Source organism: Microcebus murinus, chromosome 6 (genome assembly GCF_040939455.1).
Source record: "Microcebus murinus isolate Inina chromosome 6, M.murinus_Inina_mat1.0, whole genome shotgun sequence".
Taxonomy (NCBI): domain Eukaryota; kingdom Metazoa; phylum Chordata; class Mammalia; order Primates; family Cheirogaleidae; genus Microcebus; species Microcebus murinus.
Window position 1 is genome coordinate 26,396,060 of NC_134109.1, and position 14,019 is coordinate 26,410,078.

Here is a 14,019-nt window from a genome sequence, read left to right on the forward strand (position 1 = left end):
ATCTGGTCTCCCAGCCACCACAAAACCAGTCCCTTTGGGGGTTCTCCCTGCCCCACCTACGTTGCCACATCCTCATCAAAATCCTCGGCCCCAGACCTTGGCTCCCCAAGTTCCCACATACTCACATTCTCAGGAGTTTCTTTGTTTGCTTTCTGTCTCCGAAGATCTGCCCTAATGAATGCTGAGGTTGAGAGACAGAGAAGGAAGAGTGACAAAAACACAGAGTCATCAAGTTCATCCAAGACAGGGACCCTCATTTTCCTGAGGGTCACAGGTTTACCAAGCCTACTTCAGATTTCAAGGGAGCTGGGGGCACTCTCAGCCAACTTGATAAAGCCCAAGGATGCTGCTGTCCCTGATGGGTGGAAGCCAATGATGTTACTATGCTTCACTTATTCGTCACTTATATTTGCTGGGGACTTTGCACACATTTTTTAAATTATCACAACAATCCTCATTTTACAGATTAAGGAAACAGAGACTCCTAGAGGTTGGTCTACGTGACCAAGGTCAATAGCTGTGGGAGTCAGTGTCACAACCTGAGATTCAAATATGGACCTCCTGGCTCCAAAGCCCATGCTCATTCCACTGTGGTCCCAAATTACCAACAGCCTTGCCCATGGGCAGCCTGGGACTCGTCTTGCCCTCATGCCCCAACTCACCAGTGAGGGCCGCTCCAAGGGTGAGGAACACGCACAGGAAGATATTCCCAGGCATGGTTCCATAATTGTCGATAATCTGGCCCTGGGAGATGGTGAAGATGATCCCAAATACCTGGAAAGGCATAAAGAAGACAGGAAACAAGGGCCCAATCACCTAAGCCATGGGAGAATTGAGCTGTCATATAACACAATGCCAGTCCAGCCAGGCAATATTCTCTGATTTAAACAAAGTAAATAAGAGCTCTACCTGTGCAGACACATTGAGGAGTCCAGATGACATGCCTTCTGATTCCGGATATGTGAGCTCTACGGCAAACTCGAATCCCAGGGGGAGATAGCCAGTCATAAAGAAGCTGAAGTCCAGAACAGAGAAACAAGGTGATGAAGAACTTCCAGAACAAGAAGCATGGACAGCCTCCCTCCTCTCTTAGAACTCCTCCTTTTTAGTTTCTTCCCACCAAGACATGCCAGGCTCTTGAACAACCTGGGCATCCCCTACATGGCTGTACCAAGGAAAGGGGAGCCCTACAGGTCAGGAGGTTCATGTGTCGGCCTGTGTTGGGCAGGCCTCCGGGATCCTGTGGGAGGTGGAGCTGAGCAGAGACGCCTGTGAAAGGGGTATTGTTTCCTATGTTTTCTTATACAACAGGTCTAGAAAATTTAATTGTTTTATTTTTTTTGTAGACACAGGATCTCACTATATTTCCCAGGCTGGTCTCAAACTCCTGGCCTCACATGATCCTCCCACCTTGGCCTGCCAAAGCTCTGAGATTACAGGCATGAGCCACCGTGCCTGGCCTTCAGAATGGTTAAGTGATGTGTTTGCGGTCCAACAGACAGTCAGCAGCAGAACTGAGACCAGGACCCAGAGTTTCTGATCCAATCCCTGTGTATTTTCTATGACCCCATGTTGTCTCAGGCAAAGCTAAAAATGACTCTAAACATTTCCTAGTCTCCCAGAGGTCTTGAAGAATATACTCCATGCTTCATTTTATCCTAACAGCATGACCAACCCAGGCTGCCTTTTGAAGTGCTGCAAATTTTACCAGGACTCCTGGACACCATTTCCACATCTCGTGAGGTCAGTAAGAAGGCAGCAAAGGGACTGATATTGCATCCTAGGATGTACTGGATGAATATTGGCTCTAGGAGCTATGGAATGGTGTTTCTAATGAAACAGGTCAGAGGAGAAGCTTACCCCATTGTGCCAGCAGTGATGAACACTACCCACAGGTGTCCCAGGTTCAAGGTCAACGTGTAGACCACCATGCCCACCAGAGTCATGATGTAGACCACCAGGGTTGTCTCCCTACAAGTAGAGACAAAGAAGTTGAGTCATACACTTCTGACCTTAACAGGATCAATCATTCATTCATTCCACAAGTACCTATTAGGCACCTGCTGTGTGTTAAGTCCTCTGCTATGTGCTCAGACATCTCTCATAGAACTTTCCATAAGGGTGATAGACACTGAGCCAATGATTACACAAAAAATATAATTACATCATGAACAATGCTACAAAGGATAAAACTAGGGATAGTATGAAGCCATCTTGTTATACGTCTGTTCTCTTCCTGCAGAACTCCCTCAACAATATCAAGCTTCTCCCTGACTCGCCATGTCCTACCCACAGACAAGAAGGGCACAGCCTTTCCTTCCCCTTTCTCCCACCAGAAAAAAAAAACAAAAAAAAAAAACAGGACAAACACCAGCCATGGTGAGGTGGCAGTGATGGTCAGGACCACTCCAGAAGCCATCTGATTCCACTTGTCTGCTTTGTCCCAAGACCCCATGACAATGTTGAACAATGATCTAATTTTTAGATGTTCTCTGTCACCTGCAAGTTCTTCCTGTCCCTACCTGCACAGGCCCAACATAGCTTTTCCTGTTGAATCTCAACTACTCCATCCCATATGGTGGGAGCTAACAGAGAACATTTTCTCACCCTGAACAAGTGCTTGATTTCCAAAGCCAAAATGAGAAAGCTTCATCCACTCCCTGTTACATTTCCCATTGTCTGTCCCCTCAGAAGTACCGTCAGTAAGTCTTGGTTTCCATTTCAGGCTCGTCCCTGCTTTCGTCCCTCCACATACTTCTCTTACCATATCGCCGACTAAGGACTCTGCTGCAGCCCTGACTTCTGCAATTAGACCTGCATTCTTCTCCCTGAACTGTCTATGGCAGGGCACAGGCTCTGCACATTCCTCTGCCCTCCTACCATGAACATCAGGACTCAGGTGATGAAAGCTTAAAGCCTTCACACATCTCCCCTAAAGCCACAAACATGGTAAGTGCAACAGGGGCACACTATGGTTATGTCAAACTAATACCTACAAGTATTGGATGTCACATTCTGTTAAGCACTTTACATGCATTTATGATTTCAATTCAACTCTTACAAAAACCCTGGGGGTGTGACCTAGGGATAATTTTACCAGTGAGGAGACTGAGGCTCAGGCCAGTGAAGTTACTTGTCCAAAGCCACCAGGTGAGTAAATGCAGAGCTGGGATGGGAACTCAGAGCTGGATTTGAAACCTGTGCTCTTCTACCACTGCATACAGGAATAACAATATACCATGTGGTTGCATCTTTGGAAAAGCTCCAGGTCAGAGCCTCCAAAGGATGCCATGCCCACCTGGTGCTTCAAAGGAGCTGCTGAAGGTAGAGCAGCTTCCTCCTTCCTTCATTCTTTCACCCTGTACCCCACATTCTATTTCACCCACCCTGCAGAGAGCCACTGTTTTGTTTGTTTGTTTGTTTGTTTGTTTTTGGAAACCAGTCTTTCTCAGTGATCTCACAAACTCACTGGATACTGAACTCTTTTGGCCATGTTAGTTTAACCAACCATAGCTTCATCATAAACCACTGACCAGTTTAGAAAAACTATTTCTAGTCCCAGCCTGAGATAAACAGACCTCACCTCTCAATTTCCAGAGTCCAAACCAAACTAGACAAATCTGGGAGCCTTCAAGAGAGGAGAACTGGCACCAAAATGGTGGGATCACAGAGCTCTGTCCTCCCACTGAGAGTTGTCCTTACTCTGCCTGGGCAGTGGCACAGGGAAGAGAGTGCCTCATGCTGACCACTGAATTTAGACATCAGTCAGTGACACTAGGAACTGATGACGTCTAGGTTCTGAGAAGGGCTGAGCAAGGGTCCTCCCCAGGCCTTTCATTCTATTTTCTAATTCATCTGAATCATTCAGCTGCCCACGTCCTGGCCCAGCCAACATTCCAATCCCTCCCTTCTGCCACAGAGCACGCCCTGCAAGAAGGGACACTGCTGTTCACTGATTTGGGGGTGGCCAGTCCTCACTACTCTTGTGTCTGGTTGAAGCGACTAACAGATGGCAGAGACGAGATGGCGGCCAAGCTCCGCCAGCAGTAATTAAGCGGAGCCAGGCTCCTCGCCACGTTACACCAGGCGGCCACATCCCTAGGGACAGTCTCAATTGGCCTTTGACTAGGGCAGCGAGAGTGAGACCTGGTCTGACCAGAGCCTCACAGAAGCGGGTCTGTGTGGCAGAGAACAGGTCTGCCACTGTCTGTCGCCTCCAGACTTGGGGAACTTTGGAGGCCTTGACAAAGCAGCCCAGAACACCACCCTGCCACAGGGCAGGACGGCCTGGCAGCTGCCCCACCAGCCGGTGCTAATCGAGCTCCCAGTGCAGGGGGGGCACTGGGAATTCACAAGAAGGGAAGGATGTTGGGCTGCTGTTTTCCAGAACATTTTCTCCAAAGCCAGCTGCTGAATTGAGGCGCCCAGATTTCTTTTTACAAGTGCAGATTCCTCTACTGAATCGGCATCCGTGGCTATAGGGCCCAGGAATCCCTTTTTTAAAAAATTGTTATGGGTACACAATAGTTATGTATGTTCTGATACAGGCATACAATGTATATTAATCAAATGAGGGTAATTGGGGTATCCATCACCTCAAGCATTTATCATTTCTTTGTGTTAGGAACATTGCAATTCCATTCTTTTAGTTAGTTTCAAGTACCCCCTAACTTATTATTGATCACAGTCACTTTGTTGTGCTATCAAGTATTATTCATCCTATCCAACTAACTATCTAACCATACTTTTGCACCCATTAACCATCCTCACTTTATCCTTCCTCCCTGCTACCCTTCCCTGCCTCTGGGGGAGAGTAGAACCATCATTCTACTCTCTATCTCCATGAGATCAATTGTTTTTAATATTTAGCTCCCACATATGAGTGAGAACATGTGAGATTTGTCTTTCTGTGCTTGGCTTGCTTCACTTAACATAATGTTCTCCAGTTCCATCTATTTTGTTGCAAATGGCAAGATTTAATTCCTTTTGTGGCTATATAATATTCCATTGTATCCTACGTACCACAATTTCTTTATCCATTCATCCACTGATGGACAATTAGGTTGATTCCATATCCTGGCTATTGTGAATAGTGCTGCAATAAACATAGGAGTGCAGATCTCTTCTTAATATACTGACTTCCCCTCCTCCTGTGAATATATACCTAGCAGTGGGGTTGCTGGATCAGATGGTAGTTCTATTTTTAGTTTTTTGAGGAACCTGCATACTGTTCTGCATAGTGGTTCACTAATGTCCCTTCCCACCAACAGCATACGAGGGTCCCCTTTCTACACATCCTCACCAGCATTCTTTATTGCCTGTCTTTTTGGTTTTTTGGTTGTTTTTTTTCTTGTCGTTTCAAGCTCTTAGGAACACAAATTGCCTGTCCTTTTAATAAAAAGCTATTTTAACTGGGGTAAGATGATACCTCACTGTAGTTTTGATTTGCATTTCTCTGATGACTTATGATGTTGAGCACATTTTCACATACCTCTTGGCCATTTGTATGTCTTCTTTTGAGAAATGTCTTTTCAGCATTTTTTAATTGAATTATTTGATTTTTTTCCTATGGAATTGTTAGAGCTCCTTAAATATTCTAGTTATTAATCCCTTGTCAAACAGGTAGTTTGCAAATATTTTCTCCCATTCTGTGGGTTGTCTTTTCATTTTGCTTATTGTGTCCTTTGCTGTGCAGACGTTTTTTAGCTTGATGTGCTCCCATTTGTCCAATTTTGCTTTGGTTGCCTGTGCTTTGGGAGAATGACTCAAGAATTCCCTGCCCAGACCAATGTCCTACACCATTCCCCCAGTGTTTTCTTTTAGTAGTTTCATAGTTTCAGGTCTTATATTTAAATCTTTAAGCCATTTTGATTTGATTTTATTATATGGCAAGAGATAAAGGTTTCATTCTTCTGCATATGGATATCCAGTTTTCCCAGCATAATTTATTGAAGAGACTGTCCTTTCCCCACTGTATATTCTTGCACCTTTGTGGAATATAAGTTCCCTGTAGACAAGTGTATTTATTTCTGGGTTCTCTATTCTGTTCCATTGGTCTGTGTGTCTGTTTTTATAGCAGTACCATGCTGTTTTGATAACTATAGCTCTGTAGTATAATTTGAAGTCAGATAATGTGATTCCTCCAGTTTTGTTCTGTTTGCTCAGGATGGCTTTAGCTAGCTATTCTGAGTCTTTTGTGGTTCTATATAAATTTTAGGATTATTTCTATTTCTGTGAAAAATGTCATTCGTATTTTGATAGGGATTGCATTGACTCTATAGATTGCTTTGGGTCATATGGTCATTTTAATAATATTCATTCTTCTAATCCATGAGCATGAAATATCTTTCCCCTTTTTTGTGTCCTCTTCAACTCTTTCATCAATGTTTTAGAGTTTTCATTATAGATATCTTTCACTTCTTTAATTAAGTTTATTCCTAGGTATTTTATTTTATTTGAAGATATTGTAAATGGGATTACTTTCTTGGTTTCTTTTTCAGATTGTTCACTGTTGGCATATAGAAATGCTACTGATTTTCGTATGTTGATTTTGTATCCTGCAACTTTATTGATTTTGTTTATCAGTTCTAATAGTGTTTTTGTGGAATCTTCAGGCTTCTCTAGATATAAGATCATATCAGCTGCAAACAAGGATAATTTGACTTCTTCCTTTGCAATTTCTTTCTCTTGGCTGATTGCTCTAGCTAGAACTTCCAGTACTATGTTGAATAGCAGTGGTAAAAGTGAACATCCTCATCTTGTTCCTGATCTTAGAGGAAAAGCTTTCAATTTTTCCCCATTCAGTATGACACTAGCTGTGGGTCTGTCATATATGTATTTTATTTATTTATTTATTTATTTAGAGTCAGGGTCTTGCTCTGTCACCTGGGCTAGAGTGCCATGGCATCATCATAGCTCACTGTAACCTCAAACTCCTGGGCTCAGCATTCCTCCTGCCTCAGCCTCCCAAGTAGCTGGGACTATAGGCGTATGCCACCAGACCTGGCTAAATTTTCTATTTTTTTTGTAGAGACAGGGCTTGGTTTTTTCAGGCTGGTCTCAAACACCTGACCCCAAGCAATCCTCCTGCCTCAGCCTCCCAAAGTGCTAGGATTACAGGCGTGAGCCACCACACTCAGCCTGTCCTTTGTTTTATTGATACAGTATATCACATTGATTTGCGTATGCTGAACCATCCTTGCATCCCTAGGATGAACCCCACTTGATCATGATGAATAATCTTTTTAATGTGTTGTTGAATTTGATTTGCTAGTATTTTGTTGAGGATTTTTGCATCTATGTTCATCAGAAATACTGGTCTATAGTTTTCTTTTTTTGTTGTGTCTTTGTCTAGTTTTGGTATCAGAGTGATACAGGCCTCCTAGAATGAATTTGGGAGTATAACCTCCCCCTCCATTTTTTGGAATAGTTTAAGTAAGAATTGATGTTAGCTCTTCTTTGATTGTTTGCTAAAAATGTAGCAGTGAAACCACTGGGTCCTGGGCTTTTCTTTCATGGGAGACTTTTTATTACTGCTACTATCTCATTATTTGTTACTGGCTTATTCAGGTTTTATTTATTTATTTCTTAAATGTCCTGTCTTTTTCTTTATCTGGATAAAAGAAAGTCAGTTTGGAGTAATGCTAAACTCTACTAATAAGTTACATTATAATAAATATACTAGAAATTAAAAAGTAAAGAAAAAACTTGTCTATGATCCTGTCACCCTTATAAGTCAATAGTTATTTTAATGTTCTCTTTTATACTTTGCTTATATGCATATTCTTTATTTTTTAATGTATTTTTGCACGGCATAACAAGTTTTTTCTTTTTAAACTTAATATATCTTGAACTGTTTTTGGTTTTTTTTGAGATAAGAGTCTTACTCTGTTGCCCTGAGTGCCATGCCTAGAGTGCCATGGCGTCTAGCTCACAGCAACCTCAAAGGCCTGGGCTCAAACAATCCTCCTGCCTTAGCCTCCTGAGTAGTTGGGACTACAGGCATGTGCCACCATGCCCGGCTAATTTTTTCTATATATTTTCAGTTGGCCGATTAATTTCTTCTTTTTTTTATTAATTTCTTTTTTTTTATTTTATCATATTATGGGGGTACAAATATTGTTAGGGTTACATATATTGCCCCTGCCATTCCTCCCCCTACCCCCCTTATTCAGGTTTTAGATTTCTCCCTGGTTCAATCTTGGTAGGTTGCGTGTGTCTAGGAATTTATTCATTTCTTCTAGGTTTTCCAATTTATTGGCATATAGTTGCTCATAGCAGTCTCTAACTATCCTGTGGATTTCTGCAGTATCAGTTATAATATCTCCTTTTTCATCTCTGATTTTTTTTATTTGTGTCTTCTCCCTTTTTTTTTTAGTCTTGTGAAAGGTGTGTGTATTTTGTTTATTTTTTCAAAAAAACAACTTTTTGTTTCAATGATCTTTTGTATTGTATCTTTTGGGGGGTATCAATTTCATTTATTTTTGCTCTGATCCTTATTATTTCTTCTTCTAATTTTGGGTTTGGTTTGCTCTTGTTTTTCTAGTTCTTTGAAATGCATCATTAAGTTGTTTATTTGAAGCTTTTCTACTTTTTTGATGTAGGCATTTATTTGGTATAAACTTTCATCTTATTACTGCTTTTACTGCATCTCATATGTTTTGATATATTGTGTTTTCATTTTCATTTTTTTTGAGAAATGTTTTTAATTTCCTTCTTAATCTCTTCATTAATCCACTGGTCATTCAGGAGCATATTGTTTAATTTTCATGTGTTTATACATTTTCCAGTGTTCTTCTTGCTATTGATTTCTAGTTATGTTACACTGTAGTCAGAGAAAATATTAAATACTTGGTATGATTTCAATTTGTTTGAATTTGAGACTTATTTTGTGGCCTAACACATGGTCTATCCTTAAGAATGATCTATGAGCTAGGGAGAAGAATTTGAATTCTGCAGCTGTTGGATGAAACATTTTGTAAATATCTATTAGGTCCATGTGGTCTACAGTGCAGATTAAGTTCAATGTTTCATTGTTGATTTCCTGTCTGGACAATCTGTCCAATGCTGAAAATGGAGTGTTGAGGTCTCTGACAATTATTGTATTGGGGTCTACCTCTCTCTTTAGCTCTGATAATATTTGCTTTATGTATCTGGGTGCTCCAGTGTTGGGTGCGTATATATTTAGAATTATTGCATCTTCTTGCTGAATTGACCCCTTTATCATTATATAATGACCTTTGTCTCTTTTTACAGTTTTTATCTTGAAATCCATTTTATAGAAGAATGGCTATTTCTGCTCTTTCTTAGTTTCCATTTGCATGGAATATCCTTTTCCATCCCTTTATTTTCAGTCTATGTGTGTCCTTATAGGTGAAGTGTGTCTCCTGCAGACCATATAGTTGGTGCTTGTTTTTTTTTTAATCCATTCAGCTACTCTATATCTGTTGATATAGAAAGTTTAGTCCATTCAATGTTACTATTGATAGGTAAGGACTTATGACTCCCATGTTGTTATTTGATTTCTGGTTGTTTTGTGGGCCTCTCTTTCTTTCTTACTTCCTCCCTTTTTTCCTTTGTTAAAAGTGATTTTCTCTGTGGTGTGTTTTAATTTCTTTTTATTTTTTGTATAGCCATTGTAGGGTTTTTTTTTTTTATTTGAGGTTACCAAGAGGCTTGCAAAAAAACATTTTATAACCAATTATTTTAAACATATGAGAACTCTGCTTACAAACAAGCAACAAGAAATCTAATAGAAACTCTACCCTTTAACTCCATCCACCCCTCACCACTATTTAACTTTGTGTTTTTTTCATCCATATCTTTTTAAACTATCTATCGTTCAAAAAGGTGTTGTTATTATTTTGACAGGTTTGTCTTTTAGTCTTCCTACTCAAGATATAAGTGGTTTATACACTGCAATTACAGCAATAGAGCATTCTGTATTTGTGTTCTTACTGTCACCAGTGAGTTGTGTACCTTCAGATGATTTCTTATCATTCATTAACATCCTTTTCTTTCAGATTGATGAACTCCTTTTAGCATTTCTTTTTTTTTTTTTTTTTTTTTTTTTTGAGACAGAGTCTCACTTTGTTGTCCAGGCTCGAGTGAGTGCCGTGGCGTCAGCCTAGCTCACAGCAACCTCAAACTCCTGGGCTTGAGTGATCCTTCTGCCTCAGCCTCCTGAGTAGCTGGGACTACAGGCATGCGCCACCATGCCCGGCTAATTTTTTTTTATATATATATCAGTTGGCCAATTAATTTCTTTTCTATTTATAGTAGAGACGGGGTCTCGCTCTTGCTCAGGCTGGTTTTGAACTCCTGACCTTGAGCAATCCGCCCGCCTCGGCCTCCCAAGAGCTAGGATTACAGGCGTGAGCCACAGCGCCCGGCCTCCTTTTAGCATTTCTTATAGTGCAGGTCTGGTATTTGATGAAATCCCTCAGCTTTTCATATGTCTGGGAAAGCCTTTATTTCTCCTTCATGTTTAAAGGCTATATGTGCATAATATAATATTCTAGGGTTAACGATTTTTTTTTCCTTCAGCACTTTGAATATGTCACAACACTCTCTCGGCCTGTGAGGGTTCCACTGAGAAGTCTGCTGCCAGACATATTAGAGCTTCTTTATATGTTATTTTTTTTCTTTTCTCTCTCTTTCCTTCGAACCCTTTCTTTATCCACAACCTTTGGGAGCTTCATTATTAAATGCCTTAAGGTAACCTTGTTTGTGTTAAGTCTTCTTGGTGTTGTTCTATGACTGTCTTGTGCCCCAAAGTGGATATCTTTCTCTGGGTTTGAAAAGTTCTATATTTCCTTTTTTTTTTTTTTTTTTTTTTGAGACAGAGTCTCGCTTTGTTGCCCAGGCTAGAGTGAGTGCCGTGGCGTCAGCCTAGCTCACAGCAACCTCAAACTCCTGGGCTCAAGCAATCCTCCTGCCTCAGCCTCCCGAGTAGCTGGGACTACAGGCACGCGCCACCATGCCCGGCTAATTTTATATATATATATTTGTTGGCCAATTACTTTCTTTCTATTTTTATAGTAGAGACAGGGTCTCGCTCAGGCTGGTTTTGAACTCCTGACCTTGAGCAATCCGCCTGCCTCGGCCTCCCAGAGTACTAGGATTACAAGCGTGAGCCACCACGCCCGGCCTATATTTCCTTGAATAGATTTTCTACCCCAATCTCTCTCTCTATCTCCTCTTTAAAGCCAATAACTCTTAGATTTGCTCTTTTGATGCTATTTGTAGATCTTGTAGGCATGCTTCATTCTTATTTATTTTTATTTTTTCTCTTCTTTGTATATTCAAATAGCCTGTATTCAAGCTCATTAATTCTTTCTTCTCCTTGGTCAATTCTGCTGTTGAGAGACTCTGATATATTTCTCAGTTTGCCAAATGAATTCTTAAGTTCTAGAATTTCTGCTTGATTTTTTATTATTATTTCAAACTCCTTGTAAATTTCTCTGATAGGCTTCTGAATTTCTTCTCTGTGTTGTCTTAAAGTTCACTGAGCTTCTTCAGGACAACTATTTTGAATTCTTTGTCTGAAAAGTCACCTCCCTCCATCACTCCAGGATTGATCACTGGTATCTTATTTAGTTCGTGTGGGTAAAGTCATGTCTTCCTGGATATTCTTGATGCTTGAGTATATTCACTGATGTCTGGGCACTAAAGAGTTAGGTCTTTATTTTAATCTTCAAAGTCAGGGCTTGTTTTAACCCATCCTTCCTGAGAATGCTTTCTAGATAGTCAAAGGGAATTGAATGTTGTGGTCTGAGTCTTTAGTCACTGCACATATCAGCACTAGAATTGCTCCAAGCCCGGTAATGCTGTGACTCTTGCAGACAGACACCTGGCGGTTCTACTTTGGTGAGCTTGAGTAAGATACAAGAGAATTCCCTGGATTACCAGGCAAAGTCTCTCACTCTCTGTGCTGCTGCCAGAGTTGGGAGAGGAGCAACGTGGGCAACTACTTGTGGCCACCAGTACCAGGTCACACCTAAAACCTGCCCACTGTCACCCAAAACCAGTGATGACTGTTGCCTGGCTACCTCTGAGGTGTATTCAAAGACCAAGGGCTCTTTAGTCAGCAGGCGATGTATCCTGCCAGGACTGGGTCCTTCCCTTTAGGCCAGCATGTTTCCTTCTGGCCCAGGTAGGTCTAGAAATGCCATCCAAGAAGTAAGGCCTGGACTCAGGGACCTGAGGAGTCTGTTTGATACCTTATTTTACTGTGGCTGAGCTGGTACTCAAGTTGCAAAGCAAAATCCTCTAAGCTCTTCCCCTTCCTTTCCTCAAGTGGAAGATGACTCTCCCTGAGCCATGCTGCTTGTAGTTGGGGGACGGGTGACACAGGGACACAGGAAGTGGTTTGGCCACTGTTGCAGTTGCTGGAGTCTCACTGGGTCATGTGCACCCCAAGTCCACTGGCTCTGAGCCAACACAGCCACAGAAATTGCCAAAGGACTGCAGCCCTTGTGGCCTGACTGCCTTGTGAATTCAGTCTAGGCTCCAGGCTATTCTTTGTCTGCTGGTGGTGGGGCTAGCAGGAACTCTGGGCTTCAGGGCTGGTGAAAGTGCTCCTCTGTGGGCACCAGCAGAATTGTGCCCTGTGCTGTGTTCCCCTGTGCAGGGCGGCCCTGAGTTCGAATTCAAAACCCCATGATCACTTTACTCTTCCTCCCTCGGACACACAGATTCTCTCTCCACTGCTGAGGGATGGGGGAGGGGCGGCACGGACAATGCAAGTCTGTCTTTTCTGCCCTTCTTTAGTGTCTTTCCTTGACATAATGTTAAAACCAGGTAGTATGATCGCTGTGTTTTGGTTCTTCTGAAGGTGCTTGCTTACGTGGATAGTTGTTGAATTTGGTGTTCCTGGGGAGGAATGATAGCTGCAGGTTTCTATTTGGCCATCTTGCTCCGCCCCCTTCCAGGAATCCATATTTTTAATAAGCATCCTGGATTAGCCAGGCAAACACTAAAACCTTCTAATACAGCTCTGGACTCTTAGAAATGCACTGGCCATTCGGGTCTGAGGTACATCATGATATTTACCAACATGGTATAAATACTTGCAAGATAATATACATTGCAAACTGGAGTAAGCCCAGAGCATCTTGGTTAACTCCATGGCGTTCACAAGAATCCACAAGAATAGGGCAGCAAAATCACCTTCTTCTCCTCTCCACTCTTTTGGGTTTCCACAAACTTTCCAACTGCTGAGAATTTTTCACATTCATTTTTATTTCTCCCTCATCTGTCCCTTTCACAAAGCTACTTGGAGAACAAGAATAAAGAAGAGAACTGTTCTAGACCTGCATGTCCACTAACTCTCATCTCCCTAAGATCCCCACAGGATCCCACAGGATCTCAGGAAGGGTAGAGTTTCCCTGGTTTTATAAATGGTAACACTGAGGCTCAGGGTAGATAAACGTGAACTGCCTGCTTGACCACTCAGATCCCCAGCTGCTGCATGCAAAGCTTTGGAGCCATATTGCTAATAAATATGTCATTTCAAAAAATGGGTCCTAGTTCTCAGTCCAACAGGAAGAGTCACTTACTTGTAGGTTTTGGACCTATCGAGCCAGATGCCTGAGATCACAGCCCCGAGCATTCCTGCAATGACGATGGTCAGGCCAATTCTTCCAGCATTCACCTCCTCACCCTGGGAAAGGAAGCCACAGCCTCAGAGATGACCCAGCGATGGGAGAAAACGTGGGCAGAGTGCAGTCACCGTGGGGCAAAGGTGCAAAGGCAAGTAACCTGGGCTCCATTACAGCCAATATTTAAAAAGTATCAGGACAAGACGGCCTGTAAGAAGATGGCCTGGGAGAAAAATCCTAGAATAGTTGTTCTTCCCAACAATGTAACCCTGGATGTATGTGCATGATGTCATACTAGATGGTGGAGTGACAGGGATGAACCAAATTCTGTCCTTAAAACCACTTTGGGGCAGATTTTTTAGAAAAATTTACCCTTACAGTAACTCTTCTGTCTTATTTATCATTATTCCCATTTATT

General features: G+C 41.9%; 1 protein-coding gene across 2 annotated transcripts in view; it reads right to left on the reverse strand.

Moving 5' to 3' along the window:
- FLVCR2 (FLVCR choline and putative heme transporter 2) overlaps positions 1-14,019 on the reverse strand; it is a 72,612-nt gene that overhangs the window by 4,313 nt on the left and 54,280 nt on the right. For both annotated transcript variants that reach the window (XM_012742335.3, XM_012742326.3), the window contains exons 5-9: positions 13,560-13,663; positions 1,861-1,971; positions 910-1,015; positions 663-774; positions 126-181 (exon numbers count right to left, since the gene is read on the reverse strand). In XM_012742335.3, the coding sequence (XP_012597789.1) occupies positions 126-181; positions 663-774; positions 910-1,015; positions 1,861-1,971; positions 13,560-13,663 (489 nt within the window). The remainder of the gene's footprint in view (positions 1-125; positions 182-662; positions 775-909; positions 1,016-1,860; positions 1,972-13,559; positions 13,664-14,019) is intronic.